Genomic DNA, 24,135 nt, shown 5'->3' on the forward strand with positions numbered 1-24,135 from the left:
TATTCTACATAAATGGCGAGTTCTATACGAGTATTGTTTCAAAGGATTCTTAAGTACCCTAAAAAGATAATTTGCTTGAATAATAATAAGTTGATAAACTTTGAACTTTGTTTCCACGAACTTGCAGCCGCTGCACAAATAACTACACGGAATCCTATTAATTAAAAAAAAATGAGCTTTCAAAATTAATTTAATTACAAATAAAAAGGAAAGAAGTTAAAAGTAAAATTAAAACTTAAGTGAATTTGTTAAATCTTGTGCAGCCAAATAATTACTCCCTCCGGTCCTATTTATAAGAGAATTTTGGGTCAACAAAAGTTGATGTATCTAGTTCAAAATTCAGTCCAAATACATTCACTTTTGTTGACCTAAATTTCTCTTATAAATAGGACCGGGGGTAGTACAAGGTATCCTCTGTTTCTTTTTAAACAAATGCATACCCAAAACTCTAACTCAATAAGATTATTCATTCTTTAAGCACAAAAAAACAACCATGGCTGTTATTTTTTCAGGGAAATATTTTCCACTTCTTAATCTCCTACTCATATTCATCATTTTTACTAATCAAGCCAAAGCCAACAACAACCCACAAAACTTCCACTATTTCTGTGATCACAGCAACGAGAGAGGTAACTACACAACAAACAGCACCTACGAAACAAACCTCAACACACTTTTATCCACTCTCATTTCCAACACACAAATCAATTACGGTTTCTACAATTTCTCATTCGGCGAAAACATAAACAGAATCACAGCCATTGGATTATGTAGAGGAGATATAAAACCTAACGATTGTCATGACTGCCTCAACAAATCCAAAGCAAATCTCACACAACTTTGTCCAAACAAAAAGGAAGCAATTGGTTGGTACGAGGATGAAAAATGCATGTTGCGTTACTCAGACCGTTCAATATTTAGCCTCAATGAAATTGGACCTGCATATTTTGCATGGAGCTTACAAAATGCAACTTCGTTAGATGCGTTTGATGAAGCAGTTGAAAATTTGTTACAAATACTTAAAATTGATGCTGCTGCAGGTGACTCTAGTCGTAAATTTGCTACAGAAAGTGAGATTGTTGGTATAGATAATAAAACTATATATGGTCTTGCTCAGTGTACACCTGATTTATCTGGTCCACAATGTGCCAATTGCTTGAATGAGTCTATTACAGAAATTTCAAGATGTTGTAAAAATAGGATTGGTGCTAGAATTGTTAGACCTAGCTGTAATTTGAGGTTTGAAACTTCATTTCAATTCTATCAAACTATAGCAGATTCACCGTCACAACAACCTCCATCACCAATACCATCAGCATCACCTCATTCCTCTGATCAAGGTAATTGTCCCAACATTCTTGGTATATTTTTATTTTCAAATGAAATTGATTTTCTAGCAAATTTATTACTCTGTTTTATTCTAATAAATTATCCATTAAATGTATCACTAGATATTGATTGTGGTTTTTGCAGGTAAGAACAATACGTCGTCAGGAACTGAAGTGGATATGATCCCGTTGTTGTTGCTGCTGCTGTGCTCGTTGTTATATGTGCTTGTTTAAGAATATACTCACTCAAATGTAGGGAAAAAAAATAAAAAAACACACCAATTAAAAAAATGAATTGATTACATTGAAGTCATGTTAAAAAATGTACAACTTTCCAATTTTGCCTTTGTCATGTTTTAGTAATAATTAATGATGGAGTGGGTTTAAGTAATAATTATTGTGCACGTGTATGAAAAGAAAGTGACTTTTGAACTCATGGAGATAGGGTAACGTGAAAGAGTATGGGAGCATGCAACTTTGAATTATGAGAATGTGATTTTTAACAAGGGTAAAATTGGAATAGTAGCATTTATTAGGTTATTTTTACTATACTTTTTCTTACATTTGAGACCACAATATTTTTTGTTTTTTTTCCTACATTTGAGACCGGAGGGAGTACAATGTAATTGTGTAATCAAATAAATTTTTTCAAGTAGACTTGGATATCTTTAACGATAAAAATTATTTATAATAAAAACTATTACTATTAATCATATGTGACAAGCTCCCTCAATGCTTATATTAATAAAATAAAAAAATGAAGAAATGACTAACTTGTACACTATTAAATTGATAAAGAATTTGAATGGAACAAAAAAATAATATAAAAGACTCAAATGTTACAAATAAATAAGATAAATGATTTGAACAAGACAAAAAAATAAATAAAGAACTTAATTGACTATTATAGATAAATAAGATAAAGAATCCATAAAATAATGACCAAAGATTGATAGACACTATCAACAAGCACAGTTGCACCATCAAACTTTTGGTGGAAGAATATCCAACAATGTCTCCATTGTGACGCTCAAAATACACATCTATTGGTCATCTGTTTGAACATTGGTGAGGTAAGTTATCCATAATGGGAAGAACCGAAAAATTATTACCCTAAGCTAGTGGCCAAGAAAATGGATTTTTGATGTGGATCACTTTCAAGTGGTGCATTGGCAATCAATTACTAAGGATTATTAAAAGACAACTTGTGATGGAACAAATTCATTTTTATTCTCTTCAAAATTTGTTTTTTAAGGGTGGTTTTATGGTGCCATAAACCGCTTTATTTTTTTATTAAGTGATTGTTTATACGTTTAATTTTATTTTTTATCACCTAAATCTTATATGTATGTCAGACATAGGCCAACTTAGTGTCGTCATCATCATTCACATCTTCTATGTTCGTGATTATGATGAGTTCTTATCTTCTCCAGTTGTTACGGTCACGCCATCGCTTTGATCAGCCTGCACATATTTTTTGTGTGTCAGCATATATGTTTGAGTTCAAAGCTTTTTCTCATAATGTTATGCATAAGAAAATCAATCTAAGGGTAATGTTATTTGTTCATAAAGACAAGTATGGTCTACTTGATGGATGTTAACCATGTGGTACGTATTTGCATATGAACATGATGTTGGTTCAATCTTTTTCATCAGACTAAGTGAAACGGGACAACTTGAGTTGTCAATCTCAAAACTTCATTTTAAATTACGGTTAAATACGACACGTTAATAGGCTCGATCCGTCTGTTTTATCATCCTTCTGCTAAACTCAATTTATGTTGGTTATGATTCACTCGCACTCTTATTAATTGGATTAACTTTTTTTACCACTAATAATAATTCAATCCAGCTTGCAAAGTCCGTGTCAATTTCCCAACCTAAAAGAAACAAGATTCATGATCTGATTTTCGCAATGGACTCATTGGTTTAAACTGGTCCTTTAAGTTAGAAAATGATTTAGGAGGGTGTATTGGATCATGATTCTAAGAAATTTTAAAAGATTTTTTTATCATGAAAAAGTCTTGTGGTATTCAATCAAGACTCTTTTCAATTTAAAAAAAAAAATCTTGTGTTATTCAATCAAGACTCTTTTCAATTTAAAAAAAAAAAGTCTTGTGTTATTCAATCAAGACTCTTTTCAATTTAAAAAAAAGTCTTGTGTTATTCAATCAAGATTATTTGTCATTTAAAAAAAGTCATGTGGTATTCAATCAAGACTCTTAATCACTTAAAAAAAGTCTAGTGGTATTCAAAATCATTCAAATTTCGAAGGATTGTTTAATAAATCAGATTTTGATGGATTTTGTGGGATTTTCTAGTGAAATTTTAACATGAAAAAGTTTTTCATGAAAACATGAGATTTCTTAAGATTGTTTTTTTCTTTTAAGATTTTACTACCTCTCCCTCTCTCTCCTCCCTTCTCTTTTTTCCTCCTCCTCCTCCTCCTCCTCCTCTCTCTCTCTCTCTCTCTCTCTCTCTCTCTCTCTTTGATTCCTTCTCTCTCTCTCTCTCCAGCTCTAACTCTCCCGTAAAAAATAAAATAAAATAAAATAAATAAAAAAGTATTTATTGAGATTTTGTGAAAGAGAGTGTGTTATGATATTTTTTTCAATTATTTCTTAAAATTCATAAAATTTCTTGAAATCCTTAAAATCATTTCAAATCCTTTAAAATCTTATGAATTAAATCCATTGAAATCCTTAATAGTCTTTTAAAATCATCAAAGTCATCAAAACCCTGCAAAGTCTTTTAAAATCCTCAAGACTTTTTTAAACAAAAAATTATCTTTTAAAATCCTAATCCAATACACCCCCTAATTTAAAAAACTAATTTGTAACAAAACACTTAAAGGACTAATTTAAAACAATAGGTAACAAAAAATATTAAGGGACTAGTTTGTAATAAATATCCAACTTAAAGGATAACAGAAGGTATTTGACATTAAAATGTTATAAACAAAAATTGCAAATTATATTAAACAAGGCCAAGAAAGGACACTTCATCTTTGCCTGTAACAGTCCATTCATATGTCAAAACATTCGATCATCCGACTAACTGTTTCCTTAAGTACAATCAATATGTCTACTCTCTCTTTAAGCCCACTTCTCTTTTTCTTTCTCGTAATTATCCTTTTCACATCTAAAGCTCAAGCATACAAAAACTACCGAAAATTCCACTACTTTTGCGACCAACGTAACGATAGAGGTGACTACATAACCGGTAGTACCTACCACAACAACCTCAAAATCGCTTTTATCTACCTCACTTTCAACTCAAAAATTGACTACGGTTTCTACAACACCAACTATGGCCAAAACAATGACAAAGTAAACGTCATTGGAATATGTAGAGGAGACATTAATCCTCAAGACTGTCGCAAATGCCTAATAGGTTCCAGATTCAATCTCACACAAGCATGTCCAAACAAAAAAGAAGCAATTGGATGGTACGAGGATGAGAAATGCATGTTACGTTATTCAGACCGTTCTATATTAGGCCTAAACGAAATTGGGCCAGCTTATACTATGTGGAACTCGAACAACGCAACAATGGCAGATCAACTTAGTATCTTAGTAACACAACTATTAAATGATTTAAGAAGCAAGGCTATAAATGGTGACTCACATAGTAAGTATGTTGTTGGAACATCGCCGGGTCCTAGTAATAATCAATCACCTTCTCAACAAAGTAGTGGTGAAACAATATATGGTCTTGTTCAGTGTACACCTGACTTGTCTGGTCCACAATGTGATGATTGTTTGCTTCAATCTATTGCTGGAATTTCAAGATTTAGCAATAGGAGTAGTGCTAGAATGATTAGACCAAGCTGTTATTTGAGGTTTGCAACTTCATATCAATTCTATCAACCCAAACCAAAACTGGCTTCCCAACTCCCATGATCAACAACACTTTTCTCGAAGGTAATTGTAAGGTGAGAGGATCTCTCTTCATAAACTTTTTTTCAGCTTTATCTCTTTTGAATATGCATGTGATTTAAGTTATTTCCAATACACTTTTTAATGCCATGATTTTTGGGTTTGGTCGGTCATCCGGTAATTTGGTGGGTGATTCAAATGAATGAATTTGGATAATATATTATGTTTTTATATTTGGTTCAAGTCCTATTCTTAGTAAGCAGATTTGTAAAATATAAACGCCACTCTTTACTAATTTTCCATTTAATTAAATATCTCACCGATATGATTAGTTCTATTCTTTTTTATGCAGATAAAATAAACACATTGAGAACTATTGTTGATACAGTTCTGTTGTTGCCGCTGATTTTGTCATTGCTTCTTTTATATAACTAGTATGTGAACTCGTGCCAAGCACGGGCAAGAATTTCTCCATACTCGAAGGCGAAATATATTGTGATTTATCAAGTGTCAGTTACGGTCTAACATTGAATATAAGAGTTGAAGTTGAACAACAAATAGGTGAAAAAACTCTTGCATTTGTGTGGTTGCTCTTTGTACAATGAGTTGACCCACACCAATATTGACGATCACTTAGAAAGTCCTACGTTTGTATCGTAACCCGTTTCAACTTTGTGGAGAAGTGACATTGGTTAATGATGGTATATCACAGATGCGGAGAGTCTCGTATTTAAGGAATAGATGTTAATGTGTCAAGTGTGAGTTAAAGTTTCACATTGGCTGCAAGAGTAATTGTTTAACAACATATAAGTGATATGACTCATATACATAATGCCTTAAGGTTTAGGGTGAAGATGTAGTCTCAATCTCACTTGTGTGGTATATGTTAGTATAATGTGATGATCAAAATCAATGTAGGATTCACCAGAAGTCACAACATTATGATGAACTGTTTTTTTAGTTTTTGGATGTCATTTGTTTGATTTTAATCTTAAAATTTAGTCTTTAAATGTCATTAATTATCTTTTCTGCGAATTTTTTCATTCAACCTTTATTATTTCAAATTCCTTTACATTATATTTTGTGTTTGCTTTAGCGTATTTGTAATAAGTACAACTGCGTCATTAAGAGAGTGTTGTATATGGTGCAACAAGTTTATACTTGAGTGGGTAACAACATCCATTTTTATTTGGTTCTTAAATGGGTCTCACGTGTACACATCATTTGTTTATAATTTTTTAATAATAGTATTTAATAAACACTCAATCACTCCAACTCAAATCTCACACAAAGTTCTTAAATGGAACCTATTAATCAACTATCAATAATTTTATATCATTATATTTCAATTTTTTAATATTAATAGAGTGTGAGTCCCGCTTAAAAGTGGGGGTCTTAAGTAAGACCCCGGGTCTTATAAGACCCTGAAAAAGATTTTCCCCATTGGGGGTTCTTAATAGGTACTGGGTCTTAAATAGTTAAGACTCTCCCAATGGAGATGGTCTAATAATTTGATGAGGTATTTTCTCACTTATATAGTCAACTACAAACCAAGTAAATTAACTATTGTTCCTTCCTGGTTGGGTATAACTATCATTGTTCCATCAGATATTGGTTGTCACGCACAACAACTTTTTGGCGCGCATGCTTTCAGGAAGGGCATTCGCTCTTGTTTTCAGGTGGTGTGACTGACATGTCTTTGGGTCATTTGAATGAGATAAACTCTAGAATTTTCAACAACATCTCTTCTAAAGATCAACTTGTCGATAGTATTAAGCTTCATTCTTGGTGGTGGCTAAAGACACATAAACTGGATTTTGTTTTTTATTTTCATTATTGACGGTATATGCCGTCTCTTTGTATATGTTAAACCATTTTGTAATTATAGGAGGGTGTATTGGATTAAGATTTTAAAAGACTTTTATTATAAAAAAAAAAATAAAAAAAAAAAGTCTTGTGATATTCAATCAAGACTTTTTGCAAGTTAAAAAAAGTCTTGTGGTATTCAATCAAGACTCTTTGTCATTTAAAAAAGTCTTGTGGTATTCAAAATTATTCAAACTTCTAAAGATTGTTTAATAAATTGGATTTTGTGAGATTTTCTAGTTAAATTTTAGCATGAAAAAATCTCACATAAATAAGAGTCCGTATTGAGAATATTGTGAAAAAAAGTGTTATAATCATTTCTCTAACTTTCTCGTAAAAATAAATAAATAATTAAAAGAGTTTGTATTGAAAATATTGTGAAAGAGAATGTGTTTATAATCATTTCTTCTCAATGAATCATTAAAATTCATAAAATCTTTTGAAATCTTATAAAATCCATAAAATCATTTCAAATTCTTTAAAATCTTATGATCTAAATCCATTGAAATCCATTAAAAGCATGCAAAGTCTTTTAAAATCCATAAGACTTTTTTAAACAAAAATTGTCCTTTAAAATCCTGGTCCAATACACCCCCCGTAGTTTCTGTCTTTACTGTGTTTGTTACTTTGACAGTACACAGTTTCCTTTTAGGAACATCTTGTGCTTAACTCGTTTGGTTTTGATATATTTTGCATTTAGCTTCTTCAAAAATAAAAATTAACTTGATTTTGAATTTTAAGATAGATGAGTGGTATGGCCTTAACTCGTTTGGTACTTTCATTCTTTTTTTTCAACATTTGTTTAAACCTCTTCAGAAGTATTAAGATTTTTATGTCTCTCATGGAAGTTTATGAGACTTCCAGCTCCAATTCCAACCCTTTGATTCTTCAAACACAATATCTACTTGCTATATATCATCGTCTTGTCTTTAGGATCGTACAACTTATAAGCTTTATATTCATCATGCATGCTAAGATGAACACACGATGTTTTTTTGCATCTAGCTTCCTTTTTCTGAAACATCTTAGACATGAACATATGTCAAACATCCAAAATTTCTAAAATGATGTATAAAGGGTTTCCAACCACTGCATGCTTCTTTAGGTGTGATGTCTTTAAATGAGGCCTATTTCCCCGCTTCTGGCCAAAACTTCTTTGGTATACATTTCTTTCTGATAGCATGCTTCTTACGATATTCATTAGAGCCATATTCTTTCTTTCTAGCACTCCTCCTCCTCCTCCTTCTTTTTCTTTGATTATGGATTAGTGATGAGTAAACAACTTTGAGAATCAATTGTATCTAAATTTTTGTTGTTTGAAATCTTTATAATACATATCTATTACACCCAATATTCAAATTACGTTTCTAGTAAATTAATAAGCCAAAGTCAAGTGACAATTAATGTGGATTTGTGAAATACTCAAGTGTTGTAGTCGAAACAAAGTCATTTGTACTACAAACACAATTATTCAAAATATGTTGTAACACAAACCAAGCATATATACTCATTGTTGTCAAAATCCCAACATAAATCCTAAAATTCAGGATTTTGCAACTGACCATAGTAAAATCCCAAAATAGGCAAATCCATCGTTTTTTTTTTTAACAAGCCAAAATGGAATTATATACGAAATAGGGTAGTCCCAAACGCACAAGGTGTGCCTTAGAGACGCAAATCCATCGGTTTTGATTGCAATTTTACGATTTCTTATAAACTAAGTCATTTATGACTATATACCATTTATAACATATATTTAGTATTATTTTTTGTGGTAAAATCCATCGATTTTTATTTCGATTTTGTGATTTCTTATATCAATTCTACAAAAGTAGTTGAGTAAAATCCTTCGATTTTGGTTGTGATTTTACGATTGTCGATTTTGCTCTTCTCTTTCAACCTAAAGAAAATCCCGATTTTGACAACCATATACTCGAAGAAGGCTTTCTTCGAAAATCATATAAATGCAGTTCGAAGAAAGACGTCCCTGAAGACAATTGCAAATTCAAAGTGTTCCAAACATCAAAATAATTACTACCATGTAATATAAAGATTGCAAGAGTTTAAATGGGTGACTATACTTGGGAAGTTATCAACTAAATAAGTTAAAGGATCCATGAAATAATTTTGCCAAAATTTGTCTCACTTATACAGAATAATATAAAATCGGTTAAAACAAGCACAGTTGCACCATCAAACTTTTGGTAGAAGAATATCCACTAATCTCAATTGCGACATTCAAAATACACGGAAAGACACAACTATTGGTCATCTGTCTGAACATTGGTGAGATAAGCTATCCATTAACTTGAAATCGATAATGGGAAGAGCCAAAAAATTATTACCCTAAGCTAGTGGCCAAGAAAATGGATTTTCGAGGTGGATCACTTTCATTTCAAGTGGTGCACAGGCAATCAATTAAGGATATTAAAGGACAACTTGTGATGGAACAAATTCATTTTTATTGATCTCATGAGAATACATTTCTGTGCACATAATCATGATTTTTATTTTATTGAAAGCATGTAAAATTATTATTGAAAATGATTTATTTTGTTTTATTTGAAATAAAATTGTTTTTTAAGGGTGGCTCTATGGTGCCATAACCGCTATATTTTTGTATTAAGTGATTGTTTTATACCTTTAATTTTATTTTTTATCACCAAAATCTTATTTGTGTGTGAGACATTGAGAAGTGAGACAGACCAACATAGTGTCGTAATCATCGTTCACGTCTTTTATGTTCGTGATTTTGACGAGTTCTTATGTTCTCCGATTGTTATGGACACACCATTGCTACAACCAGCCTATACATATTTTTTATGTATAAGAAAATTAATCTAAGGGCGATCTTATTTGTTCATAAAGACAATTGATCTAGTTGATGGATGTTAATTCATGTGGTACGTATTTGCATTGACCTGCATATATATGAGCATGATGTTGGTTCACTCTTTTTCAACAAACTAAGTGAAACGGGTCAACTTGAGTTGTCAAGCTCAAAACTTCACCTCGCTCCATTTTAAATTACAGTTAAATACGGCAGGCTAATAGGCTTAATCCGTCTGTTTTATCATCCTTTCCGTTAAACTCAATTTTCATTGGTAATGATTCACACTATTATTAATTGGATTAACTTTTTTTTACCACTACTAACTCAATCCAGCTTGAAAAGTCTTTGTCATTTCCACAACCTAAAAGAAACATGATTTGCGATCTGCTTTTCGCAATAGATTCGTTGATTTAAATTGGTCCTTTATGTTAGAAAATGACTAACTTAAGAAAGTAATTTGTAACAAAGCACTACACTTAAAGGGCTACTTTGAAAAAAATTGTAACATAAAAAATATATTAAAGGATTAATTTGTTATAAACATCCAACTTAAAGGACAGCGTGAGGTATTTAACCTTTAAATTAAAATGTTATAAAAAAATTGCAAATTATATTAAACATGGCCAAGAATAGAAACTTCATCTTTGCCTATAAAAGCTCATTCATATGTCTAAACCTTCAATCATCCGACTAATTGTTTCCTTAAGTACAATCAATATGTCTATTCTCTCTTTAAGCCCACTTTCCTTTCTCTTTCTCATAATTATCCTTTTCACATCTAAAGCCAAAGCAGACAACAACGACCAAAAATTCCACTACTTTTGCGACCAAAATAACGATAGAGGTAACTACATAACCGGTAGTGCCTACGACAACAACCTCAAATTCGCTATCATGCACCTCACTTACAACTCAAAAATTGACTACGGTTTCTACAACACCAACTATGGCCAAAACAATGACACAGTAAACGCCATTGGAATATGTAGAGGAGACATTAATCCTCAAGATTGTCGCAAATGCCTAATTGGTTCCAAATTCAATCTAACACAAGCATGTCCAAACAAAAAAGAAGCAATTGGATGGTACGAGGATGAGAAATGTATGTTACGTTATTCAGACCGTTCAATAATGGGTCTAAACGAAATTGGACCTGCTTATTTTGCATGGAACTTGAACAATGCAACAATGGCAGATCAATTTAATATCTTGGTAAAACAATTGTTGAATGATTTAAGAAGCAAGGCTATAAATGGTGACTCACATCGTAAGTATGTTGTGGGAAAAATGCCGGGTCCTAGTAGTGATCAAACAATATATGGTCTTGTTCAGTGTACTCCTGACTTGTCTGGTCCACAGTGTGATGATTGTTTGCTTCAATCCATTGCTGAAGTTTCAAGATGTTGTAGCAATAGGATTGGTGCTAGAATTATTAGACCAAGCTGTAATTTGAGGTTTGAAACTTCATACCAATTCTATCAACCTAAAGCAAAACTGGCTTCGCATCTCCCATGATCATCAACACTTTTCTCGAAGGTGTAATTGTAAGGTGAGAGTGTCTCTCTTCATAAAAAAAATTCAACTTTATCTCTTTTGAGCCAATATACTCTCTCATGCCCATGATTATTGGATTTCGTCTTTTGGTAATTTCGTGGGTGATTCAAATGAATAAATTATGATATTATATTATGTTTTTATATTTGGTTTAAGTTATTCTTAGTAAATAGACTTCTAAAATGACTAATGTCATTCTTTATTAATTCTGAGTTAAAATTCATTTTGATAATTCACAATTTTTCTATAGACTAATTTTAGTCTTGACAAAAATAAAACTCAAAGCGGATCCTAACATTTTCATACAAGAGACAAATTAGTTTTTATGTTATAGTGAATTGTTGCTAGTATAAAATGACGGACTATTTTTGATTTTAGGTTTGTCAGAAACTAAATTGGTTTGCACGAAATTATAAAGGACTAAAATGAGTTTCACTCTAATTGTTTTCATCCGATCTTTTTTAGAATTCAATGTGGGACTTGGAGTTTTTTCCAGTAGTTAGATCCATAAAAAAAAAAAAAAAAAAAAAATCAAGTTAATTTTACTTGGTTTGTGATTCACTGTGCTTTATTATCCTTAATTTTCCATTTAATTAAACATCTAACCGATATGATTAGTTCTATTTTTTTTTATGCAGATAAAATAAACACATCGAGAATTATTGTTGATACAGTCGTGTTGTTGCTGCTGATTTTGTCGTTGCGTCTTTTAACAATTATATTTGTGTTTGTTTTAGCGTATTTGTAATAAGTACAACTGTGTCATTAAGAGTGTTGTTGTATATGGTGCAACAAGTTTATACTTGAGTGGGTAATAATTTGATGAGGCAATTTCTCACTTATATAGTCAACTACAGATCAAGTAAATTAGCCACGGTTCATCCTTGGTTGGGTAACTATCGTTGTTTCATCGGATATTGGTTGTCACGCACAACAACTTTTTGACGCGCATGCTTTTAGGAAGGAAATTCACTCTTGTTTTCAGGTGGTGTGGCTGACATGTCTTTAGGTCATTGGAAGGAGAGGAACTCGAGAATTTTCAACGACAACATGTCTTCTAAGGATCAACTTCTCGCTAGTATTAAGTTTCATTCTTGATGGTGGCTAAAGATGCATAAACTGGGTTTCGCTTTTGATTATTATTATTGGTGGTCTATGGCGTCTCTTTGTAAAGATTACATCATTTTGTAATTGTGGTTTCTGTCTTTAGCGTGTTTGTTGCTTTGACGTTGTACACAGTTATCCGTTAGGCGCATCTTGTGCTTAACTCGTTTGGTTTTTAATATATTTTGCATTTAGCTTCTTAAAAAAAAAAATTTACTTGATTCTGAATTTTAAGATAGATGGGTGGTATCTTGGGCCTTGGTGGTAACGCATTATCTAACTCAACATCATCATCGGTATGTTTTGACCAAGTACTTTCATTCTTTTTTTCCAACGTTTGTTTAAACCTCTTCAGAAGTATTAAGATTTTTATGTCTCTCATGGAAGTTTCTGAGACTTCCAGCTCCAATTCCAACCCTTTGATTCTTCAAACACAACATATCTACTTACTATATATCATCTTCTTGTCTTAAGGATCGTACAACTTATAAGCTTTACATTCATCATGCATGCTAAGATGAACATACTTGATGTTTTTTTTCGCATCTTGCTTCCTTTTCTGAACATCTAACACATGAACATATGTCAAACATCCAAAATTTCTGAAATGATGTACAAAGGGTTCCCAACCACTTTCATTCTTTTTCTTCTTTGATTATGGATTAATGATGAGTAAACAGCATTTTTTACATGAAATGGAGGGAACTTATCAAGCATTTTTTAGGTGGTTTAAAACTCTTGTCATCTATGAAATGTAGTAGTTAGTTTATTTTAGTCTATAAATAATAATCTCATAACTCCATGCAAGAGAGTTTATTTCCATTCAGAAAACTACGCCTACTAGATAACACATATGTCCTCGTAGAATAAACATCTTACTGCAACGTTGAAACGAACTATGTATGCGACTCAAACTCATCCTTATTTATTAATTTTGTTAGGTCTGCAGCAATTTAACCTAACAAATTCCGTCTAAAAAAAAATGCATCGCACCAATTTCATTCCTATCCTCTTGCCTGTTTTTTTAAGGAAATATTTTCTACACTTATTTGATGTTGTTTGTTCTAGAAACTATGAGCATATCAATGATCATGTTTGATGCCTTCTATTTTATACTTTTTTTCTTTGACAATTTTTTGTACACTTTCTTTTTTAAGGAAATATTTTGTACACTTATTTAATATTAAGAAAATGGATCGCACCAACATCATTCCTATCCTCTTGCCTTTTGTTTTTGCTATCATCTTGCCTTTTTCTTTTTAACAATATTTTGTACACAATACTAGAAAAATTTCATCGCACTAATTTCATGCCTTTTTTTTTACAATATTTTGTACACTTTTTTTTTTGAACCAATTTCATGCCTTTATTTCATTTCTATCATGTTGCCTTTTTTTGACAATATTTTCTACATTTATTTAATACGTTTACAAATAGAATACCCTAATTTCCATGCAAACTTGGCTCCCCTAATTTCCATGTAAATTTTGTTATATATACCAAGCCCTAAACGTGTTTCTCTAAAAAAAAAAAAATATAACCCTAAACCGTGTAAAAATTTCACACACAACACAAAAATCATATATTTTGATATTTAGAGTTTTGCAAATGGAAAGATGTGACTTTACAACTTATTTTTTTCATTGTTACCAATTATATATTGCATTTTATTATTCATATGTCAATTCCTTTACAATAAATCCGAGCGGAGTACGGGTCAAAAATCTAGTTTATAATATATATAATATATTATCTTTGTTTTCACTTTTGCACATTTTGTGCGCATATTTTTCTCTTCATTTGTGCATTTAACTTTACTATTTTTACGTCCATATGTTTCTTGCATCTTTGGCTGCGCGCTTGTATCCTTAAAACTTAACAATTAAGAACCTCCTAAAGATCTAACTTGAGTCTTTGATTTTTCGAGTTTATTTGTTGGAATGAAAGATTCTCACGCAAACAATCTCATTTCTGAAGACGTTAATTACTTTGAATTGTGTGTGCGGCATAAGTAATGGTAATTTTTTAGTTAGAAATATTATTTGTCTCTTATTTTATGTGCAAGGATGTGAATTTACTTCTTAAATATGATGCTGGCAATGACTAGTTTATGTTTTTGGTAATAATGCCCAGCTTTTTATTAAGTTTAAATCTTTGCTTTTATCTATTAATTTGATGGTATATACACAGTTTATAATATTATTACCGTAAGAACTGTGATATTTCTTTTTTAAAAGAGTAGTCCATCATGATAGTTAATTAGTATATAGTATACATATTTTACCTTAAATCACTGGTAATTGAAAATAAGAAAGGACAACCCTTGATATATTGAACTACCTTCGTCTCAATTTAACTGAGTTAATTTAACTTTTCACACAGATTAAGAAAAGTGTATAAATCAAAGAGAGAGAGAGAGAGAGAGAGAGAGAGAGAGAAAAAAATAGTTTTGAGTGTCTTTGGCAAATATTGGTGCATTCTTCTTTTACAAATGGCTCAGTTATTATTACGGGACGGAGAGAGTATTATTTTCTCAATCGATCATTAGGGTTTGAACTCATATTTCTTATCTCTTTTTTAACTCTTACCTAAAATTAGTTGAATTATCCAAATTCCAAATAAATAGACATATTTAAAAAGAATGTGACAAGACCTAAGAAATTTACATAAGATACACAACAACACCGAATATGGACGGGAATAGGTTATGTCGACCTATAGAGACCTACGACAGAGTCTATGTTATGTCAATTTTTTTGTTAAGCAAGTAAGGCTAAGGTTTTTTCAAAAATCGGTATAGCTAAAAATGTTTGATTAGGGGTCACAGAAAAAATCTTTCAGCCTACCAGGCTGAGATACTTAAGTAAATATGAATAGCTTTTCATAAAAATTATTTTTGAGAGATGTCATTTTGAAAAAAATATTTGATTTTTACTATGTAAAATCTCGAACAATGAATATTTAAGTTAGTACATGTTAAAATCTCTTTTTTTAACTTATATCAAATGAGTGTGAAATAAATTTTACTATTTTTGAGTAAATTTAAAAAAAAAAATCCATTTTCAAAAATACAAAGGAAAATCCATTTTTGTAGAATCTAAAACAAACGGGCCCCAAGCAGCTTCTCAAAAAATATATTTTTTATAGGAGAGTTGAGCCCGTTTGTTATAGCTTTTTTAAGAAGAAAAAAAAAATCACTTTTTTTTTTCAAAAAATAATCATTTTTAAGAGTTTTGCATCCGTTTGTTACAACTTTTTAAAAAAATCAAAATCTAAAAAAAATCTAAAAACAGCTTCAAATGAGAAGTTGTTAAGAGCAGCTTCTCAAAAAATAGATTTTTTTTAGAGGAGAGAGAAAATATGATTTTAAAAATTAAACTAATTTTGTAACGAAAAAATCCCTTTTATATAGGGCCCGTTTGTTACGGATTAAAATAAAAGTGATTTTGACATAAAATAATTTAGAGATTATGTTTTAGAGATTCTTTAAAAAATCAGAATCTATTTTATGTTTGTTTACCATGTCAAAAATCTTTTTTTTTTTAAAAAGTGATTTTTAGTTTGTTTGGATACAACTTTCTAAAAGAATTTTTTATTATAAAATTACCATAAAGGACACAAAAAAACATTATTTCAAATATAACATGTTTGTCCAAAAAAAATACTTTTTTTATGTATGAAAACAAGTATGTTAATTAAAAATGCATTTACGTTGTTAAAACACGAGCAAGATGATTAGTTGAAAAAGAAGGATTGTTCTTCCATATCATGTGATACTATATATATGATATTTAGCTACTACATATTGATAATAGCATTTGTTCATAATTTAACCTGAATCAATACCTAACTAAAGTGATCTACCAATATGGATCAAACAATGTTATATATGTAAACAAATTATGAATAGCTAAGCATGCCATAAAATTATTGATTTACCAAATTATTATTCCACAAATATTTTGCACAAGAAACAAAAGAATGATAAATTTATCACTAACATTTGTTGATAATTTAATCTGCTTGTATACATGCACTCATATTGCCGAATACAAAGTATCATATTATTTTTTTATAAAAATTTAACAAATATTCATCAGTTTAGCATTTGACACAATACTACAAGAGTAGGAGACAAGCAGTGGGTGAAATAGCACAATACAAAAGCGTTCGTCGATTTCTTGCCATTGACTTTCGTAAAAAAATAGCATTTTCCTTGATAATAATAACTATATAGTGGTTCCAATTTATGATATATATACAAGCCCCACACCATGGCAGGACAGGGCACCCAAACAATTACCCTCAAAACCCAACATCAACAGCACCGCAAAATAGAAGCAACAGTGATATATAAAAACAGAAAAAACATCCAAAATAGACAAAAACAACACAAAATATATGATAATGGAAAGAGAAACATGAAAAAAAAAATACAGGTTAAATTATGAATGAATCAAAAGATAATAAAATTGCTAACCTTCACAACTTAGATGATCTGCAACAAAAAATAAAAGAGGGAACTCACTTGTTTAGAGAATAGAGAGAAGAATAACGAATAGGTTGTGAAAAAAGGAAGATTAGTCTTTGTGTATATATAGCAAAACAAGGATATGATTGGAATTTTAGTTTGTTTTGAACATATCCTTTTTTGTTAAAATCTCGTAACAAATTTCTCTCTCCTCTAAAAATAATCTATAAAAAAAAAATAATAATAATTGCTCATAACAGCTTCTCATTTAAAGCTGTTTTTAGATTATTTTCAGATTCTGATTTTTTTGAAAATCTGTAACAAACAAATGCAATATTAAAAATAGTGATTATTTTGTTAAAAAAAAATGGTTTTTTTATCAAAAAAGCTGTAACAAACGGGCCCATAGTTGTATCCAAACAAACTAAATTATTTGTTAAAAAAAAGTGACTTTTATCACAACAAACAAACACAAAATAAATTCTGATTTTTCATAAAATCTTTAAAATATAATCTCTAATTTATTTTATGTCAAAATCACTTTTATTTTAATCCGTAACAAACGGGCAGAAAATATGGTTTAAAAGATTGAACTAATTTTGTAACAAAAAATCCCTTTTATATAGAGCCTGTTTGTATAACTTTTTTAAGAAAAAAAAATCACTTTTTTTAAAAAAATAATCACTTTTAAGAGTTTTGCATCCGTTTGTTACAACTTTTTAAAAAAATCAGAATCTAAAAATAATCTAAAAACAGCTTCAAATGAGAAGCTGTTAAGAGCAGCTTCTCAAAAAATAGTTTTTTTAGAGGAGAGAGAAAATATGATTTAAAAGTTTGAACTAATTTTGTAACAAAAAATCCATTTTATATATTTGTATCCAAAAAAAATAAATTATTTGTTTAAACAAATAATTTTTATTACGGTAAACAAGCGCAAAATAGATTCTGATTTTTTATAAAATCTCTCAAATATAATCTATTTTCATAAAATCTTTAAAATATAGAGCCTGTTTGTTATAGCTTTTTTTAGAAAAAAATCACTTTTTTTAAGAAAATAATCACTTTTAAGAATATTGCATCCGTTTGTTACAGATTTTTAGAAAAATCAGAATCTAAAAAAAATCTAAAAACAGCTTCAAATGAGAAGTTGTTAAGAGCAGGTCTCAAAAAATAGATTTTTTTAGAGGAGAGAGAAAATATAATTTAAAAGATTGAGCTAATTTTGTAACAAAAAATCCCTTTTATATAGTCGTATCAAAACAAACTAGATTATTTGTTTAAAAAAAATGATTTTTATTACGGTAAACAAACACAAAATAGATTCTGATTTTTCATAAAATCTCTAAAATATATTCTCTAAATTATTTTATGTCAAATCACTTTAATTTTAATATGTAACAAACGGGCTCATAATCTCTAAATTATTTTATGTGAAAATCATTTTTATTTTAATCCGTAACAAACAAGCTCATAGTTGTATCAAAACAAACTAAGGGCCCTTTTGTTACGGATTAAAATAAAAGTGATTTTAACATAAAATAATTTAGAGATTAAGGGCCCGTTTGTTACGGATTAAAATAAAAGTGATTTTGATATAAAATAATTTATAGATTATATTTTAGAGATTATATGAAAAATCAGAATCTATTTTGTGTTTGTTTACTGTAATAAAAATCTTTTTTTTTTAACAAATAATCTAGTTTGTTTTGATACGACTATATAAAAGGAATTTTTTGTTACAAAATTAGCTCAATCTTTTAAATTATATTTTCTCTCTCCTCTAAAAAAAATCTATTTTATTTTAAGCTGCTTCTAACAACTTCTCATTTAAAGCTGTTTTTAGATTATTTTTAGATTCTGATTTTTTTTAAAATCTATAACAAACGCATACAATACTCTTAAAAATGATTATTTTTTTAAAATAAGTTATTTTTTTCTTAAAAAAACTATAATAAACAGGCTCTAAATTTTAGAGATTTTATGAAAAATCAGAATATATTTTGCGTTTGCTTACCGTAATAAAAATCATTTTTTTTAAAACAAATAATCTCGTTTGTTTAGATACAACTATATAAAAGAAATTTTTTATTACAAAATTAGTTCTATCTTTTAAAGAATATTTTCTCTCTCGTCTAAAAAATATATATATTTTTTGAGAAGCTGCTCTTAACAGCTTCTCATTTGAAACTGTTTTTAGATTTTTTTTTAGATTCTGATTTTTTTTTTTTTTTAAAACTGTAACAAACGGATACAAAATCTTAAAAGTGATTATTTTTTTAAAATAAGTGATTTTGTTCTTAAAAAAGCTATAACAAACGGGCTCTAAATTATTTTAAAAAAAACGTGATTTTTATTGCGGTAAACAAACGCAAAATAGATTCTGACTTTTTATAAAATCTCTAAATTATTTTATGTAAAAATAACTTTTATTTTAATTCGTAACAAACGGGCTCAAAATCTCTAAAAATAATATCTAAATCATTCAAGGTCAAAGTCACTTTTATTTTAATCTGTAACAAACGGATCTCAAATTTAAATTTGTTTTCTCTTTTTTATTTAGATCATGATTTTTTAAGAGTTGCAATGACTAACGAAGCAAAATGATTATTTTTATTTATTTTTTTAAATAAACAAACGAACTTTGCACCAAAAAGGGGTCGGTGCCTTGTGATAGAAGAAACGGTGATAAAAAGAGGAGGGTTATTGCTGTGATATAAAAAACAAAAGAGATAAATTTCGAAAATACACAGACCACACAATCTGAAGATGGATGAGTTCTACAAAGCCAAAAAAAAGACTTTGAAGGAGACTTCAAAATCAAAGAAGAAGAAATCTCATGTAACAACTAAACCTAACGGTAACCAATATCATCTCTAATACTATTTATTTGTTTTTAATCAATCTCTATACTAACTGTTGTTGTTGTTGCATAGATAACGATATATTTGTTTGTCGTAAAATAATATTAATTGAAGATTATTGGTTGACCTTATAACATTTTTTTTATTCAGATGGTCTTGAATATAGCAAGGAAGAGATGACGTTGCGGGAATTTGACATGAATACGGCGTATGGACCATGTTTAGGAATGACTAGACTAGAACGATATGAACGTGCACGAAAATGGGGATTGAAACCTCCACCCAAAATTGGGATGATTTTGAAAGCTTTTAATGTTGATAAAGAGTGCTTGTTGCACGACCGCTTAGGGTTCTTTGAAAAAAAGTTCTAATCAGTAATATAGTTTATGGTTCAACTTCATATTATTAATGTTCTGCTCGGAATTTTGCCACTTAATTAAGAGGATACTGCTGGTCATGTTATTTTCATTTCATTCCTATTTTTTATTTATAATTATGCAGAATTATTTGGTTGTTGTTTCATTCGTTTTTGTTTGAATTAAGTGTTTGTCCAATATTATTTTACTGGAATAGTGGTAATGACTAGTATCTACAGGAGAAATGTTTTTTGGTCATCAAAATGTGGATGCCATTTATATTTGTGTGTATACTCCCTCAATTCCTAATTATAATCATAGAAAAATTTGAATTCCCTTTTCAAGTTACCAAAGTGTGTGTGTATGCGTGTGTATCTTTTCCGCAGTAGAAAGTCATGCAATGAGTTCGGCTACTGCCCAGCATAGGCTCTTGTGTAGAATTGAAAAAATTTGAAGGTTTATTGTTATTAGTTTTGCATTGTTATGTGTAATGAGTTTGGATACTGCCCAGCAGTAGGTTACAATCAAAATGTCCAATTCCGAGTGTGTTATGTCGAAATTTAATATTAATTTTGTGCGTAAAAATAATAAAACTTGTAAATAAAACCTAAAACAAAACTGATGTGTGAAAACTTTCCTTCTTTAGTAAAGGGACTTACCAAACCTCTCAGAGATTTTTGTGAATAAAGCATTATAATCATTGCAATTAGAACTCTTTGGAAAAAGACAATTCTAAGAACAGTTAGATCTTCAGCCCACCAATCAATAGCTGGCCTCTGGTGAGAAGCATTGGAAGAACTCATCTCTCTTTCATTGCTACTACCATCACTTCTACCAGATGAACCAAAGTGACTCTCCTTGGAAAGCTATGTAGGCAGGCTATTGCATTTATGCATCTGCTAACTAATTTTGCTTTCTTTGCAATTGGAAGAAGAGTTTCTGATGTATGTAAGATGGATATTGCCCCTGACATGCTCTTGAGTGCAACTTCATTCAAGTAAGAATCGGTTCTTCCTACCATATTTCTGTCCGAATAATCTTCTGTCATTTCAAGATATTTGGCCACACATCGAAGCATAGTGATGCTTTCAACGCTTATTTCAAAGTTTATCCAGTAACAGAACTTTGCTGCTAGTTCAAATGTTTCTGATCCACCAGAGACGTCAATGAGTTCAATTAATGGAACATCAGCAACAGCATTACTAGATTCTGAAATGAGCTTCCTTATGTGTCCACTTTTGGAAATTAATGGAAACTGCAAATTACATTAGAGTTATGAAAAATAATTCAATAATTTTGATTTCCAAATTAACAACTTTTAGTACTATACATATATCACCTATATCTTGCTTCTTAATCTAAGTCCAATTACTATTCTAGATAAAATAAAGAATAAAACCTATATGTGGAGTCAACTACATAGATCAAACCACATCATAATGTTCTATCAACAAAGGTGGAAATAATTGATTGAAAAAACATTACCAAGGACTAGAAATCATTACTCTCCATTTAATGATATTATGATTAGTAATTTTGATATTTGAATTTGTTCCCTACCTTGTGTAACGAATAGGAAGCTTCACCAATTTGTCTCATGATGATGCAATTGCATTCCAATTTTTTCTTCAACTGTGGCAGACTTGCATTGTGTACTACTGCATATATGAACATAGACAAGTAACAGAGAAAAAAAGCGTTACTATTTAACATTTTTTGGAACATTTTTAAAAAAAGTGTTACCAGCACGGCACGGTAAGTCGGTAACGCAGATGCAGCTCCGCAAATCGATTTGAAAACTCTCAGGTCATCCATTTTCTCTCTAGTCACTGGTGAGGCTTCGCGTTTATCTCTCTTTTTTTTGCTTTTGTTTTCAATTTCTAGTTTCAATGTATGCATGTTTTTATGTGTTTCATGAATTTGTTAGTTGTTTTGATTCCTTACAACAAAACTAATTTCCTGAATAAAACAACAATTATCATTCAAGAACACTCTTGTTTTGGAGATGAAGTGATTTTTTGTATTGTGTTAGTTTTTGTGTTGATTTCATTTTGCTGTTATTGTGCCTCATGGTACAATTCTTGTTTTATGTTTGATCAAATGCTTCAACCAAAATTTATCGTACAATGCTTGCTTTCTGTTTGATCAAATGCTTCAACCAATTTTTGGATTCGACTAATGTGATCGTCCTGAACCTTTGCTTGTTAAAGGTCTTTGAATTCTGCAAAACGAATAGAAGTTTTTGTTCGGAATGCGATTATATGCAATTTCTAGATTCAAACTTAACTAAATTATTGAAAACTTAGGGTTGAATGGTGCAGAAGCCAGTCACGTTCCTGTTGTGCATAACCAAACTACGGCTGCTCCAGCACCGACAATGGTGCCTGTCGGAGAGGAGAGGACGCATGTGTACACCGGTCGGAGGCTGATTTTATTGTGGTGCCATTGCACTTGAAGGCAACTATATTGGTTATAGATAAAGTTAAATGAGGTGAGCCATATTTTTTTTTCTAGTGCAAGTAGTTATGCATTTTACATTTTGAAGTATATGATGCACTTCTAATATTACTACTGCTGTAGGCTCAAAAATTCAGTGCAAATTCAACTCACTCATCAAACAAAATTCTAATGGTTTGTTGTGTTTTCTATTTCGGTTGGTTTTGATATTTCATTGTCTATTATTCCTCGTGCCTTTCAAAATGCAATCTAAGACAAGCAATAATTTACCTAAGTTAAGGACTTTTCTTACACGAATCAGAGGTATAGAGATGATTGTGTAGTGGATGGAATCAAGAGATAACGATATGAATGTCTGAAGGTTATCTGTTTGCAGGTCTGAATCTATTTGTTTATTTGATAAAATTCAAAGGTTAACCGCCGAGAAGGAGTTAACTATATGTTATCATAGTTATGAGCGACAGCCTTGAAACAACTGTATATGATGATGTCCTGTTGATAGTCGTCTTATATTTATACATCTGGTTTATCAGCGAGTTTTCTCTCCTATTTGGAAAATCAGTTTATGTTTGTTCAATTTTTATTTAATTCTATCGACTCACAAGTCGAAACTCATTTCAATTTAATCAATGGATATGAATTTTGTTGGCGTGAGTTATGCCTCTGATATATCATGAGGAATCATAGGGATTTGATTTGTAATCACAAATAATTTACCATTATTTCAGTCTAGTAAAAATAGGTTTTTTACTTGTATATATAGAATACCTTTACACTCTTGTAATGTAGATTTGGAAAGAAATAAAATGAGACCTACTGTATCAGTTTAACATGGTATCAAGAGCTTCTGATCCAAAACCTAATATAACTCTGAAACCCTAAAAATCCACCTCCTTCCATGGCCGACTCTGATTCTAATACGGAAGACACATCATCGTCCTCCATCCTAGCTGAATTGACGGCGAAAATGACGGAAGTTTTGAACCGAGCTGCAGCCCCGTCACAAGTTAATGTTAGTTCTGATCATACGGTGGTGGCACCAATCGGCATCAAATTAGACGGCAGCAACTACCCACTTTGGTCCCAGGTTGTCGAGATGTATATCTCAGGCAAAGACAAGCTGGGTTATATCAATGGAGATCTTCCTCAACCTCCTCAAACTGACCCTACTTTTCGACGTTGGCGGACTGACAACGCGATTGTAAAAGGATGGCTGATTAACTCTATGGACACCTCCCTCATCAGTAATTTTATTCGATTCTCCACAGCCAAGTTGGTGTGGGACGCAATTGCAACCACGTACTTTGATGGCAGTGACACCTCTCAGGTGTACTATCTTCGGCGTCGGGTAAGCCGTCTCAAGCAGGCTGGTGGATCTATTGAGAAATATTATAATGATCTCCAAGGACTTTGGCGTGAGATCGACT

General features: G+C 30.7%; 5 protein-coding genes across 7 annotated transcripts; 4 read left to right on the forward strand and 1 right to left on the reverse strand.

The window, feature by feature from the left end:
- The first annotated feature begins 412 nt into the window (after positions 1-412).
- Positions 413-1,619, forward strand: LOC25485286 (cysteine-rich repeat secretory protein 38). The gene is made up of 2 exons (XM_013614475.3): positions 413-1,340; positions 1,474-1,619. Exons 1-2 carry the CDS (start codon positions 494-496, stop codon positions 1,560-1,562), a joined length of 936 nt encoding a protein of 311 aa, XP_013469929.1. The 5' UTR covers positions 413-493; the 3' UTR covers positions 1,563-1,619.
- A 2,728-nt stretch (positions 1,620-4,347) lies between these two features.
- LOC25485287 (putative cysteine-rich receptor-like protein kinase 9) lies at positions 4,348-6,203 on the forward strand. Of its 2 annotated transcripts, none has more exons than XM_024770778.2 (2): positions 4,348-5,251; positions 5,559-6,203. In XM_024770778.2, exon 1 carries the CDS (start codon positions 4,358-4,360, stop codon positions 5,228-5,230), a length of 873 nt encoding a protein of 290 aa, XP_024626546.1. In that variant the 5' UTR covers positions 4,348-4,357; the 3' UTR covers positions 5,231-5,251; positions 5,559-6,203. The 2 variants fall into 2 exon arrangements, with proteins under 2 accessions (XP_024626546.1, XP_013469930.1); XM_013614476.3 differs by having other exon boundaries at positions 4,349-5,262.
- Positions 6,204-10,571: 4,368 nt separating this feature from the next.
- Positions 10,572-12,775, forward strand: LOC25485288 (cysteine-rich repeat secretory protein 38). 2 transcript variants are annotated; one of them, XM_013614477.3, is made up of 2 exons: positions 10,572-11,454; positions 12,078-12,775. In XM_013614477.3, the coding sequence occupies exon 1, from the start codon at positions 10,572-10,574 to the stop codon at positions 11,418-11,420; it is 849 nt and encodes a 282-aa protein (XP_013469931.3). In that variant the 3' UTR covers positions 11,421-11,454; positions 12,078-12,775. The 2 variants fall into 2 exon arrangements, with proteins under 2 accessions (XP_013469931.3, XP_024626551.2); XM_024770783.2 differs by having other exon boundaries at positions 12,098-12,775.
- Positions 12,776-19,768: 6,993 nt separating this feature from the next.
- LOC25485289 (DNA polymerase delta subunit 4) lies at positions 19,769-20,363 on the forward strand. Its single transcript, XM_013614479.3, has 2 exons — positions 19,769-19,891; positions 20,046-20,363. The coding sequence occupies exons 1-2, from the start codon at positions 19,801-19,803 to the stop codon at positions 20,264-20,266; spliced, it is 312 nt and encodes a 103-aa protein (XP_013469933.1). The 5' UTR covers positions 19,769-19,800; the 3' UTR covers positions 20,267-20,363.
- Positions 20,364-21,050: 687 nt separating this feature from the next.
- On the reverse strand, positions 21,051-22,150 carry LOC120579373 (BTB/POZ domain-containing protein SR1IP1). The gene is made up of 2 exons (XM_039831401.1): positions 21,812-22,150; positions 21,051-21,506 (listed from the first exon to the last, which is right to left on the reverse strand). The coding sequence occupies exons 1-2, from the start codon at positions 22,148-22,150 to the stop codon at positions 21,051-21,053; spliced, it is 795 nt and encodes a 264-aa protein (XP_039687335.1).
- Positions 22,151-24,135: the final 1,985 nt, after the last annotated feature.

This window comes from Medicago truncatula, chromosome 1 (genome assembly GCF_003473485.1).
Source record: "Medicago truncatula cultivar Jemalong A17 chromosome 1, MtrunA17r5.0-ANR, whole genome shotgun sequence".
NCBI classification, from domain to species: Eukaryota; Viridiplantae; Streptophyta; class Magnoliopsida; order Fabales; family Fabaceae; genus Medicago; species Medicago truncatula.

What these genes read in the sequence shown, in the direction of transcription:
- LOC25485286 (XM_013614475.3), top strand. Translation starts at nt 494, where the DNA reads ATGGCTGTTATTTTTTCAGGGAAATATTTTCCACTTCTTAATCTCCTA. An exon ending in ACCTCATTCCTCTGATCAAG is followed by an intron (nt 1,341 to 1,473) that starts GTAATTGTCCCA and finishes TGGTTTTTGCAG; the next exon opens with GTAAGAACAATACGTCGTCA.
- LOC25485287 (XM_024770778.2), top strand. Translation starts at nt 4,358, where the DNA reads ATGTCAAAACATTCGATCATCCGACTAACTGTTTCCTTAAGTACAATC.
- LOC25485288 (XM_013614477.3), top strand. Translation starts at nt 10,572, where the DNA reads ATGTCTAAACCTTCAATCATCCGACTAATTGTTTCCTTAAGTACAATC.
- LOC25485289 (XM_013614479.3), top strand. Translation starts at nt 19,801, where the DNA reads ATGGATGAGTTCTACAAAGCCAAAAAAAAGACTTTGAAGGAGACTTCA. An exon ending in TGTAACAACTAAACCTAACG is followed by an intron (nt 19,892 to 20,045) that starts GTAACCAATATC and finishes TTTTTTATTCAG; the next exon opens with ATGGTCTTGAATATAGCAAG.
- LOC120579373 (XM_039831401.1), bottom strand. Translation starts at nt 22,150, where the DNA reads ATGCATACATTGAAACTAGAAATTGAAAACAAAAGCAAAAAAAAGAGA. An exon ending in CTTCCTATTCGTTACACAAG is followed by an intron (nt 21,507 to 21,811) that starts GTAGGGAACAAA and finishes TGTAATTTGCAG; the next exon opens with TTTCCATTAATTTCCAAAAG.